Consider the following 13,381-nt stretch of genomic DNA (forward strand, 5'->3'; position numbering starts at 1 on the left):
GCACACACTGGAACCAGCAAACATCTGGTAAATGAATGCAGGCCTCCTACCCTGAGAAAGGCATGTGATGAGTTATTTCATGACAGTGAAAAACTTCCTTTTGCACTGGTAGGTGAATATGTACCCAAAGAACTCAAGGATCAAAACACAGTGATCACGCATCACAGAGATTTCAGCAAGAGGTCCCAGGAGGCTAGAAGGTCAAAGCCAACTTCTGCTAAAATGTTGGGCTCTTAAGATCATCTATGATTCTAGCAAGCCAAGACTGAGGGAGGACCAAGATATGGCAGATGTTCTAGAGGGAGCAAGTAGTGGGAGATTAGACTTGAAAGAACTAGGATCATGGAAGCTAATGAGCTAGGCTAGAAAGCAGCTCACTGGATTTCCACAAAGGACTTGAGATTTCTACCCTAAGGGGCCTGGACTTTATCAGAGGGTGCAAATAAAGCAGAAGGTGCCTCCCTGGGGTGGGGGAGGCAATCTGATCAATATTGTGACACCTGATGGAAGGGAAAGAAAAGTGGGTTGGAGTTCTGCACTGCCTATGCCAACATTCTGAGGCCTGTGTCTTCAGGGGCAGCCGTCTGGCATTATTAACCTGAAATGGACATTACACTTGGGAGAAAATCACCAGTAATCCAATTTTTCACAGCTTCAGAGAACCCAACAGCAGTTGGCACGTTCACCACTTCCCTCTTAAGTCTGCACTTGCCTATCTCAAATCTGCAGGGTGGAAGCCTGGACAAAACATCTGTGAGGTGAAGCCTGATGAAAATGGGAAATTGACAGAGAAGATACTCATCTGTGGGAAGCCAAGCAGTTGGGCTCAAGGCATATTCTCCCGTTTTCTGTGTTGATTCATACATTACATTTGAAATCTTCATTATCTATCATTGTTACTTTCATAACGTGTCTTTGAATACACAATTAGATGACATATCACACAGCCATTGCTGCCCACATCCACCCAGAGAGAGCCAAGAGAGGCAGAGCCATAAGCACTGTCATACCAGGGCAGGACTATTCTGCAAGAACTGAGGTCCTTTTGTCCCGAGATAGTTCATCTCTGACAAGCACAAAATTCTTTAACTGACTCACATCTTCCAAGCCGGCATCTTTTCATCCCAAGCTTTTGCACTTGCTGTGCCCTCTCTAACCCAAACATAGTCCTTTACACCCAATGTATACTTTTTATTTTCTTTTAAAGAATATTTATTTAACCAACCTGTGAGTGATTCCAGAAGCTTTCTCTAATTGGCTAGAGAATATGTCTCCCCCCATGTTTGTGGGAAAATACATGGAGGAATAAGAACAACAACAAAAAACATATAATAGAGGACTTGGCATATCAGTTTCATCTATAAAGGGATAAGAGGGTTTCTAGGGTGAGGTAAACAAACAGCAGTCGGCATGTGTCATGCCACCAACAGATCCCATGTGGTAGGAAGCATACTAAACACTCAAAGGGCATTCCTACAACCTATTCCAAAGGGCATCCATTAGAAATGAAAGTGAATTAAGTCAAGAGCTCATGTGATAAACACAGAAAAACGGCTCTTCCTATGTCACCCTACCATCCAAACCCAGGTTAACCAAAGGGATGCTGACTCATTACCTGCTCTGTGGCCAGTTCACTGTTCTAAAAGATAAGGAACCAATTTTCCTACAAAGGAAGAGCCAAAAGGAAAAGAAACTATATTCTTACGCCATCTCTGCCAGTAAGTTCCATGAGCCATCTTGCTGTGGATGGGAACAGGGTCCCTCTGTGTGGGAAAGCTCTGCAGCTTAAGAAATATTGGGCGCTGGCTAGTCTCTAATGTTAGATCTGTTGCACAGGTTTTGTGTGTGTGTGTCAGTGAGACAGAGAGAGTTTTCTGCATAACAGTCCTTCAGGGAAAGTCAAGGCCTCTTTGAGGGAATGGAAGGAAAGGGAATGTGAAACCACAGTGACTGAGAATCCCAGATGGGGCCAGTTATGGAGAAGCAGGGGGGGCTGTTCGATCATCCTGCCTGGTGGAAGAAAAACTGTTAGTCATGGCCACAGGAAGGATGCCTGCAGACTGCACCATGCAGTCCCTCCTGGCCTTGGAAACTTTCCCTATCCCCCCACATTTCCCTTCATTTTCTCCTCTTTACCTTCTTCCTTCCTGTGGGATTTCCTCTCTCCTCTAGCATTAGTCAGTGTTCTAAGTCAGAGTGGGGATTTCTATGGGAACTACAATCTGAGATCAGCTAACCCCTGCATGGCCCCACCTGACACGTGCCTTGGCACCAGTCAATGAGATATGGTCTTAGAAGGCAGAAGACCACGGGTTGAGTCTTATCTTCTCTATCTACTAGGTAGAGAATTTTAAGTTAGACACTTCATGTAATTTCTCTTGATGATTTCAAATGTAAGACAGGTCATGCCATTCCACTGTTCAAAACTACCCACCATAATTAGAATAAAATCCATAATCCCTCTTTAAGGGGGGATTTCTTAAAGGCTCTGCAGCCTTTCTCTCTAAAGGCTCTACACAATCTGGCTCCTCTGGAATCTCTTATGGTCTTCATTATTTCCAATAGGAAGTTGGTCGTCTTTCATACTGTTATTCCCCTGAAGGTAATAAATTTTTCTCTGGCTACATTCAAGATTATTTTCCTTATCTTTCATTTTTGGCAGTTCAGCTACAATGTACCTAACTGTGTTCTTCTCCATATTTATCCTGCGTGGCCTTCACTGAGCTCCCAAGATCTGTAGGTTGATGTCATTCATCAATTTTAGAAAATTCTTAGCCATCACCTTTTCACAAATGTTTCTTCTGGTCATTCTCTCCTCCGAGACTCTCATCACACATCAGTTGGGTTGTTTGATGCTGTTCCACAGATCTCATATGCCCCCTCTCTTTATCTTGTTTCTCTAATTTCAATAATTTCTACTGACAAGTCATTAAGTTCACTGATTATTTTCTTCTGATTATTTTCTTCTGCTGTGTACATATGCTGATAAATCCAGTGAAAGAGTTCATTTCTGATACTGTCTGTACCTTTGGTTCTAATATTTTTTCATTTTCCATTTCTGCTAAAAGCCCCCATCTGTTCACATATGCTGTCCACGTTTTCCATTAAACATTTTAATATATTTGTCTCAGCATTTAAAATTTGCTGTCTGATAATTCCAACATCTGGGTCATCTCTGGGTCTGGTTTTATTGACAGAGTCCTCTCTTCATGATGCATCCTGTTTTCTTGCTTTTTTGAGTGTCATGTAACCTAAAATCTTGTAATTAAATATGAGAAATCTTGGTACCAAATTTCTGACACATTTATAACAAGCTTAAGGGCTATAAGAACTCACTGCAAATGGTGATTGCAGCCATGAAATTAAAAGACACTTACTCCTTGGAAGGAAAGTTATGACCAACCTAGACGGCATATTCAAAAGCAGAGACATACTTTGCCAACAAAAGTCCGTCTAGTTAAGGCTATGGTTTTTCCTGTGGTTATGTATGGATGTGAGAGTTGGACTGTGAAGAGAGCTGAGCACCGAAGAATTGATGCTTTTGAACTGTGGTGTTGGAGAAGACTCTTGAGACTCTTGAAAGACTCTGGAGAGTCCTTTGGACTGCAAGGAGATCCAACCAGTCCATTCTAAAGGAGACCAGTCCTGGGTGTTCATTGGAAGGACTGATCCTGAAGCTGAAACTCCAATAATTTGGCTACCTCATGCGAAGAGTTGACTCATTAGAAAAGACTCCGATGCTGGGAGGGATTGGGGCAGGTGGAGAAGGAGACGACAGAGGATGAGATGGCTGGATAGCATCACTGACTCGATGCACATGAGTTTGGGTAAACTCCAGGAGTCGGTGATGGACAGGGAGGCCTGGCGTGCTGCGATTCATGGGGTCGCAAAGAGTTCGACACGACTGAGCGACTGAACTGAACTGAACTAAGGGTTATAATGACAATCGTTTTTGTATTACACTCATCCCTTATTTTATCTCTCTCACTCTCACCGTTTCCTTTACTTCATTTCATGCTGTTTTTCTTTTAAATTTTTATCTTAATAAACCAGTCAAAATACTAGTTTCTATCCAGGTCCTACTACTTACTAGTTGTGCAATTTTAAGTAAATTATTGAATTTCTTTAAATCTTAATGTTCTTATCTGTAGAATGATTAAATGAGATAAGGCTCATAAAGATGTATAGAGAGATTCTACATGTGTAGAAAGAGCTTCTCCCTACGTATCATCCATTATAATTACCACCCCCCCACCCAGTTAAGTGGCCTTAGTTTAAAATTATTTAAACAAATCAGTGTTGTTTAAACCACCAAGGGAAAGGGTTTTAAAACGTGGAACAGTAGATGTTCCATGGAGTGAACAGAGCCTCACTTAGGAGTGGACAGAACTCAGCACCCACTCAGCGCTTTATGTATCAGGCATTCCCGTGAGATTTCTGTCTGACAAAAGGGATCTATTAGCTATAAGGTTTTGAACTTTATGATCCAAGATTTTCTGTCTGTACATTAATTTTCAATTATTCCTCTTTGAGGCCATGCACACTTAACTAAGTATTGTGGGTTGAACTGTCCCCCAAAAAAGAGATGTTGAAGTCCTAACCCTGTGAATGGGATTCTATTTAGAGATGCAAATAGATACAATCAAGTGAGATGAGGTCATACTGATTTAGGCTGTACTCTAATCCCATAAGGGCTTCCCTGATGACTCAGAGGGTAATGTGTCTGTCTGTAATGCGGGAGACCTGGGTTTGATCCCTGGGTCGGGAAGATTCCCTGGAGAAGGAAATGGCAATCCACTCCAGTACTCTTGCCTGGAAAATCCCCTGGATGGAGAAGCCTGATGGCCTACAGTTCCATGGGGCTGCAAAGAGTAGGGTACGACTGAGCAACTTCACTTTCTTTTCTTTCTTTCTAATCCAATATGACTGATGTCTCGGTAAGAAGTGGAGAAGACAGACAGACACACATATGGAGACCATTTCGTGACGACAGAGATAGGGGTTAAAGTGTTGCAGCCACAAGCCAAGAACACCAGAAGGTGGACGAGACAAGGAGGAGCCCTCCCAGAGGGACTTCAGAGGGCGCATGGCCCTGCCAACATTTAACTTCAGACTGGAGCCTCCAGAACTGCGAGGGGATAAATCCGTGTTGTTTAAACCACCAAGCTGTGGTTCTTTGTTATGGCAGCTCTCGAAGCTAACACCTAGAGGACTCTGAGACTGAAGAAAAAAGAGCTTTCAATCTTTACGAGGAGGACCCTCTGGTGGGGAAGATTCAGACGTGCAGCAGACACTTGAGGCAGCCAGCCTCACTAGGCACTTCATCTCTCAGCTTGGCCACCAGACGTCTGGGGAACTTCTGCCCTAAACTGTTGAGGCAGAGATGTGATTGTACATGTCACTGATGGGAAGCTCTGAGGAGTCACCCCAGAGCTCAATAAGTATATTCCCTCTAAAGGGACATGGACAACACTGGAATGCTCCTATTCCCTGGAGATGTTCTTAGTAAGCTGAAACTGGCTCTTGTGGGGTACACATTTTATTTCTCAAAGGGGTCAGAATGGTCCTTTACATGGCCAACTGGTGACTCCTCCCAGGATACATGTCTTTCTAGACTCTTCCCCGTGACTCTCACTGTTCCTCCAACTCTTATCTTCTTGAACCCACATCCCAGTTTAGGTTTGCAGATCCCTACTCATCCTCTGAGACTTAACTCAACGCTGCATTCTCCTGATGTCCTTATAAGAAGCAGAGAAGACACACAGAAAAACCTACAGTTACCAGAGGGGAAAGGAGCGGGGAGGGATAAATTAGGAATTTGAGATGACAAACTACTATATATTAAGTAGCTAAACAACAAGCTCCTATACTGTATAGCACAGGGCACTATATTCAATATCCTGTAATAAAGTAAAATGGAAAAGAATATGAAAAAGAATATACACATGTACCTGAATCATTTTTCTGTACACAGAAAACTAACAAAATATTGTAAATCAACTATGCTTCAATTAAAAAAAAAAAAGCAGAGAAGACAGACACTCCTCAATCTCCGGCAGGTTGGTCTTGGCACCAAACATACTCTACCTTAGTGTGGTGATTTGCAAATATCCTCACTCTCTCCATGCTTCCCATCCACCTGTTAGGTACATCATTATGCTGGGTCCTGAGAACACAGCAGTGAGACAGATACTATAGTTCTTGCCTATGTTGCTTATAATCTAGTGAAAATCAAGACTATCACTAACAAAAATAAGAATATTATAGTATTACAACGGCCGTGACATACAAACAACCTAAATGTCCACTGATGGAAGAATGGATAAAAAAGACATGGTATATATATATTACTTACACACACACACACAAACATACCCTGGAATATTACTCAGCCTCAAGAATGAAATAATGCCATTTGCAGGTACATGAATGGACCAACAGCCAACAGACTATCATACCAGGTGAAGCAAGTCAGAGAAAGGCATATCATTGTATGATAGCACCGATTTGTGGAACCTAAAATACAACACAGATGAACTTGTCTACAGAACAGAAACAGACTCACAGACACAGAGGATAGACTCGTGGTTGCAGGAGAGGGCTGGATTGGGAGCTGAGGCTAGCAGACGCAAAGCATTACAGATAGCATGGACAAACAAGGTCCTACTGCAGAGCACAGGGAGCTATATTCAATATCCTGTGATAAACCATAATGGAAAAGGAATATGATCAAGAATTTATACATGGATAACTTCACCACTTTGCTGTGTACTTGAAACACAACACTGTAAGTCAATTATACTTCAATAAAAAAGAATACTATGGCATATGTGATACTAATCCTGACTTCACGTGTGCGTGTGTGCTAAGGCACTTCAGCCATGTCCAGCTCTTTGCCACCCTATGGACTGTAGTGTGCCAGGCTCCTCTGTCCATGGGATTCTCAAGGCAAGAATACTGGAGTGGGTTGCCATGCACTTCTCCAGGGGATCTTCCCGACCCAGGGATCAAACCCGTGTCTCTCATGTCTCCTGCATTGGCAGGTGAGTTCTTTACCATTAGAACCACCTGGGAAGCCTACTGGTTTCATACGATTGACTAAATGTTTATTGTGATGCTGACACTGCCTTTAAACACTTTATATTCATTGTCTCATCGAATCTTCTCAAGCACCCGTAAAGCAGATGAAACTATCCTTCATCAAGGATGAGGAAGGTTAGTAACTCAGAGGTTAAGTAATTGCCTGAGGGGGTGCCGTGAGATCCTAAGTGAAACAAGCCTCCTTTATGTTTATGAAGTAAGCATCCCCTACAGTGGTTCAGTAAGTGCTGCGCATACAGTAGGTATTTAATACATGATGCTGAACTGATCAGGAAAAGTCCAGAGAAGTTAGTTTCTTATATAAAATTCTATAAGATGTATAGGTAGAAAAGCCAAATAAATAGATGCTATAGAAAAATATTTCCCAGTAATTCCTTAATTATTCCTTATCCTTCTCACTTCTTCTTTTTTTTTTTTTTGCAGGGGAGCAGGACTATCTTTTATGATCTTTAGGAAAGCTATATAATCAGGTTGAAGACTCAAGTAACAATTCAAGCTTCTATTACCATACACGGGACCCAGGATTCGTGTCGAAAGATCTGCAGAATCCGCACTCATTTGGACACCAGCTCCATTTCCATGTCATAGAACATCCACCAAATCCGCAGGCCAGCCCTTTAGCTGGGCTGTTTTCTAATGCCAGAGTTAAGCAGACATGGAAACGTTCTAACTACCCAAACAAAGGGCTGGGATGCTTTCCACACCATCCCGTTCACATTACCAATGGAGAAGATGGAATAAAAGAAACAACCTTCTGACTTAAAATCGCTTTCACGGCATCCTCGACCTCCTCCTGATTGCCAAGGTCAACGGTCCAAACGTGTGGCCGGCCGATGAAAACTTCAGCGTAAGGATGCTGCGACGTCAGCTGGAAAAGGAAAAACAGAACCTCAGTCTCACAAACGCTGACTTTTTTCAGCCTTCTGTGCCAGGTGAAGTGTAATGCTTTATATGATTCAGAGTCAGACTTGTGTAGGTAACGAGTCATTTTCTGTTCTTCCTCCTGACGATGGAAACCTCCTAAGCACCCCATAAGCATGCGTGCAAGCTAACTCGCTACATTTGTGTACAACTCTTTGCAACCCGATGGACTGTAGCTTGCCAGGCTCCTCTGTCCATGGGATTCTCAAGGCAAGAATACTGGAGGGGGTTGCCATGCCCTCCTCCAGGGGATCTTCCTGACCTAGGGACTGAACCTGCGTCTCTTGCCTCTCCTGCACTGGCAGATGGGTTCTTTACCATTGTGCCACCAGGGAAGCCAAGTCAACCCCATAAGCAGATGATAATAAAAGGGGGAGCGCTCCATAGCTTCTCTGTTTTTGACCTAGCAGGACATCCACTGGGCCCTCCTAAGTCAGGACTGGATAAGTATACCCTCTGGATTCGCACGCACAGCACTGATGGGTTCAGGTAAGGAAACCAAGGCTGTAAGGTGTGCCCGGCTGGTATCACCCCTAGTGCCTGTGAGTGCCCATCAGGTTCACATGGAACATTTAAAAAGACACATGGGGACCTCCCTGGTGGTCCGGTGGCTAAGACTTCGAGCTCCCAACGCAGGGGACCTGGGGTTCAGTCTCTGGTCAGGGAACTAGATCCCACATGCCACAGCTAAAAGTGTGCATGTCACCATTAAAAGATTGTGACAAGCAAGACGTAACATAACACAACAAAGATCAACAATCCCGAGTGCTGTAACTGAGAGCTGTCTCGAGCAAAGAAAAAATATTTTTTAATTAAAAAAAATATATATATGAAAAAAATAAAAGACATACAGCCAGGCTGTCTTAGATCCTCTGGGCCTGGATCCTGGGCACTTTAGAGGGGATCCTAGGAGTCTAGGGGTCCCTGGAGAGTGAGATGTGCACCATGGCCCTGCCTGAAACCCACAGGGCAGCTCCAGTGATGTCTGGATACCATACCATGAATATCCCTCGGGGAAAGAGTTACAGTGTCATAACCGGGTGATGTGGAGGCTGTTACAAGTGGCTGTTCAATCCCTCAAATCACATCAAGAAATAATGAACATTATTTCCTCAATTATATCCCAGCCCTGAAAATCACCTGGATGGAACTAGTATCTACTACACAATACTGGTTAGGACAGATAAGCATAATAAAATTACAGTAAAGTCATTACAGGTTTTAAAGTCATAGAAGGACACGTAATGGCACATAAGAAAGGCGACAAAAAGAGAAACAAGAAAACCAGAAAAAACAGAATTTTTGGAATAAGCATCAGCAGAACATTGAAACCATAACAGTCACAAAGACAATTTGTGATCAGAAAAGCAAGGAAAGGCAGCTTTTGTTCTAAAGGAGGTTTTATTTTTAAAAACAGCAACCAAAGAGACCCAGAGGAAGACTGGTAACTCTCAGTTCTTGAAAAATCCAGTTTTTAAGAAAACTAAATTTACCCCTGAGACTTATCCCCACCTTTATTCTTGTATCCCTATAAGGGTGTGATATAAAGACAGCATTCTAGACCCCTGTGAGCACATGCTCAGTTCTTGGGCTGGCGAGTGCTTTCCTAGCCCCTGGCTGAGGACCAAGGATGCCAGACGCCTTGAGATGGGATAACAGTCCTGCATGGGGCAGAGCTGTCCACTCCCCACAGGCCTTCACATGCCTCCCAAGTTCTCATGTGGGTTCACAGAATCTACTCTTTGGCACAATTTGAATACACACTGAGTTTTCCAGGAATATAACTGCCATGCAAATCAAATAACCTTTGTGCTCTGTTTTATTCGAATTTCACCAACAAGTCATTGTTGTTTCAGAAAAATCATGGCATAAAGTCAATGCCACCCAGAAGCTCTGGGTCTCCAGGACAATGTACCCTAACTAGTCCATATTTGAAGCTGTCACAGTAATGCCAATTGTGTATATCTGCGTATCTATGTGTAGGCACCTTTCTATTTAGCTTATCTTTCATGATGGCAGTTATAAGCAAAAAGGGCTGAGCAGCTTCAACGTAATGTCTTATTCCTCTTAAATACAAACATAATCACTGCAAGGAGGCATGAGACACCATTGCTGCCTTCCAGTGTGCTTTGTGGGTTCAGTTCAGTCGTTCAGTCACGTCCAACTCTTTGTGACCCCATGAATCGCAGCACGCCAGGCCTCCCTGTCCATCACCAACTCCCGGAGTTCACTCAGACTCGTGTCCGTATGGTATAGCATTTCTGGACTATGAATATACAAAATATCTTTTACCTTTTTGCAAAGTATTTTCATTTCTCTTTCATATTAGAATTAGAGAATCAGCCTTTTAAAAAATTATATATGTTAGCAGGGCATATTATTTATGAATTCATTTCAGGACAGAAAAGTAGATGTAATGATACACTTAAAAGAAGGGGCGGGTTCTCTCTTTTCCTTCAAACCCCTGTATGCTCAGAGGACTGGAGGATTCAATGGGCAGCTCTCCATCTTGCTTTTGACCACTGTTCTTTGTGTCTTACCACATGAATGATGTGCATGCAATGGTTGGTGGTGGGGAATGGGGGAGAAGATAAATTACTGGGCATTCACGCTGAGCCTTCGCTGGCCTCCACTCATACGCTTCTAGATGCAGGGATCCTAGGTTTTATTTTTGCCTCCTCTGCCAGAGTCACACCTCTTGCCAGCCTGCAGTTCCCCATCCGTCTGACGTGCACCCTCTTCTTTTTGCTCATCTGTGTACTCAGTGAAAGAAGGAGAGCGGCTGCAGGTTCTTAGAGCTGGGGGAACATCCTTTTCTTTTTTTCAGCACATATTGTAGATTGAGCACTTATCACCGAAGCCCCTCGTTGGGCCAGGCACTGTGCTCATCACCCATGCATTATTTATTTATCAGGTTTCCCATGTAACAGTGAGGATTCTCAGGTTTAGAGGGGTTTACAATTCCTCAGGACTATATAGCCAGAAAGTAACAGAGCCGATTCAACAGATCCTTCAACAACTTTTGACCTTTTGACAAAAAAGGAAGATGACAATTTTAAAAGATGGTCTTGAGTTCTTAAGACAAAGACCAAAAGAAGTTCAATGTAAACACCAGCCTTTTCATCATTTTTTAAAAACTTGCTAAAAAAAGAAAAATTACAGGACTGAATGTATGTCTGTATAAGACCTTCCCTGAAGCTGAGCAAAATGTCATACCATTTTCATTTTGTGACCTGGAGAACCAACTAATTAATTCTTCCAATTGAATCAGGGTAAATGAAAGTTGCCATCAATGTCACTATTTAGCAGTCTGTCTCCCCTCTGCCTCTTAAGGTCCCTGCTTATTTACAAGGTTGCTCTAGGTACTTAGAAGGTACGAAATGCTGAGTCATTATTATCATGTTCATTTACATTAATGGAGGGTTACTTAATTTTATGAGTAAGGCTTTCTGTGATGTGTTATTCCCCATCTGAATGTTACATTCCTCCTTGTTAATTTATTGAGAACCATCTGGTTTGAGTTACTTCATTGTATATCCATTAGTATGTTTACTGAAGTATATAGTTTGTAAAAGTCATGAAAATCTTATTAACTATGAGACATTATTTCAGAGTGGCCATTAAATCTCCAGGAAGAACATGAGTTCTCTTTATGGAAGAGGAAACCCTGGAGCCAGAGAATTTCCAATGGTTTACAAAATGTCAGAATAATGATCAAAAACCTGCTAATATGTTTCCCAATATAAAGATTAAAATACAATCCATAGTACATTTCAAGTATAACTTGAATGAACCACACTATACTTAAGGCACATGGAACTTCTCTTCCTGCGTATGTAGAGCGTGGTTTTAAAAAGGGGTCCAACGAAGGGGATATCGGTTCAATCCCTGGCTGGGGAACTAAGATCCCACATGCCTCAGGGTGATGGAGCCCATAATAAGGTCTAGAGCCCGTGTTCCACAACAAGAGAAGCCTGCACACAGCAAATAGATAGAAGCTCCCGTGCAGCAACAAAGAGCCCACATGCCGCAAGAAAGGCCCAGAGCAGCCAAAAAAATAAAAATGGGTCCAATGCAAAACTAAAAACAAAGCTTTTTCCCCACTAAATACAAAGAAAAATTTAGACTTCTCTTCAAATGAAGGCAAAGAAGAGACATAGATACAATTTATATGGATCCATTTATATGGATCAATTGTTGCTTAGCTCAGAAGATTAGCTAGGGCACAAAAAGATGGCTATGTAATTATATATGCTTTGGTTAGAATTTTTCAATTTGTTGAGGGGAAAAAAATGATACCTTCTTGGGATTCCTGACCCTTAGAAATCTGTACAAGTGTTGATAGCTCTTTCCCAATTAAAAGCATCTTTGGTATATGTGCTGCCGAAGTGGACACTAAAAGCATCTTTGGTATATGTGCTGCCGAAGTGGACACTAAAAGCATCTTTGATCAGGGGGATTCTGTGAGCTGAAAGAGCAGAGTGCGGTAGCCCACATGCCCCTCAGGTCAGGTTCACTGGCTCCTCTCAAAGCTGAGTCACGTCGCTGGCCATCAGCCTGCTCTCTGCACTGTCTCCAGCAGAGAAGGAAATGGACATCAGATGGAACCTGCCTTCCTGCATAAAGCAAAGTGACCTGCTTGGGGTTTCCCTCCAACTCATCAATGTTCATGCTTCTCAAACTCGAAAAACCCACCTCTTCTTTTCCTTTAAAGCACAGCTCCTCCACCAGCCCCATCTCACCTAACCCAGCCTACCAACCCCCTGGCAACACTCCAAGTTAACTAGCCTTCTTTAATGTACTCGGTTATTTCCTTATGCATTCCCATTGATTAAGCATCATTCTTATCATGCTTCCAAATCAGTTTGAGCTCCTGGGAACAGGAAATGTGTCTTGATAAGTTCCCCTAATGTAGTGACTTAGTACCACAGATCCTGTGGGGATACAGTGAACATCCGTTAGCTGACCTCTGCATCCCAGCCCTCCTGTGGGGGCCCATGGCTGATGGAGCCACCTGTGGGAGGTCACTCATTGAGCAGCTATTGAAAGGCTCTGCCAGTGCCATTCTAACTGGAGTCTCATTCCAGCACTGGTTGGACTATGTGAAGGAACAGGGGGAAGCACATGCCTGGCTGGTAGCTCCAGCACCTATTCCCTTTTTACGCTGTGAAGGATGAAAACCCTCTATCATCTCAACAGAGAAGTAAATTACTAAAGGAATGCAACTGACAGGATGAACACCCTCAGCAACTGCAGCCTGATCTGATCTATGCATCATCACGTTACGTCACATCACACACTGGGAAAGGGTTAGACTGTGTTTAACAGGGGGCCTACATTTTTTTCCCCCAGGAAAAAG

The 13,381-nt window shown here is 42.9% G+C and overlaps 1 protein-coding gene across 3 annotated transcripts in view; it reads right to left on the minus strand.

Annotated features, from left to right (window-relative positions):
* Positions 1–13,381, minus strand: part of MGAT5 (alpha-1,6-mannosylglycoprotein 6-beta-N-acetylglucosaminyltransferase) — a 405,616-nt gene that overhangs the window by 29,392 nt on the left and 362,843 nt on the right. For all 3 annotated transcript variants that reach the window (XR_011254571.1, XR_011254572.1, XM_069577718.1), the window contains exon 15: positions 7,853–7,969. Coding sequence is in view for 1 of the 3 variants with exons in the window: in XM_069577718.1 (XP_069433819.1) it covers positions 7,853–7,969 (117 nt within the window). In the remaining 2 variants the exon portion in view is untranslated. The remainder of the gene's footprint in view (positions 1–7,852; positions 7,970–13,381) is intronic.

This window comes from Ovis canadensis, chromosome 2 (assembly GCF_042477335.2).
Source record: "Ovis canadensis isolate MfBH-ARS-UI-01 breed Bighorn chromosome 2, ARS-UI_OviCan_v2, whole genome shotgun sequence".
NCBI classification, from domain to species: Eukaryota; Metazoa; Chordata; class Mammalia; order Artiodactyla; family Bovidae; genus Ovis; species Ovis canadensis.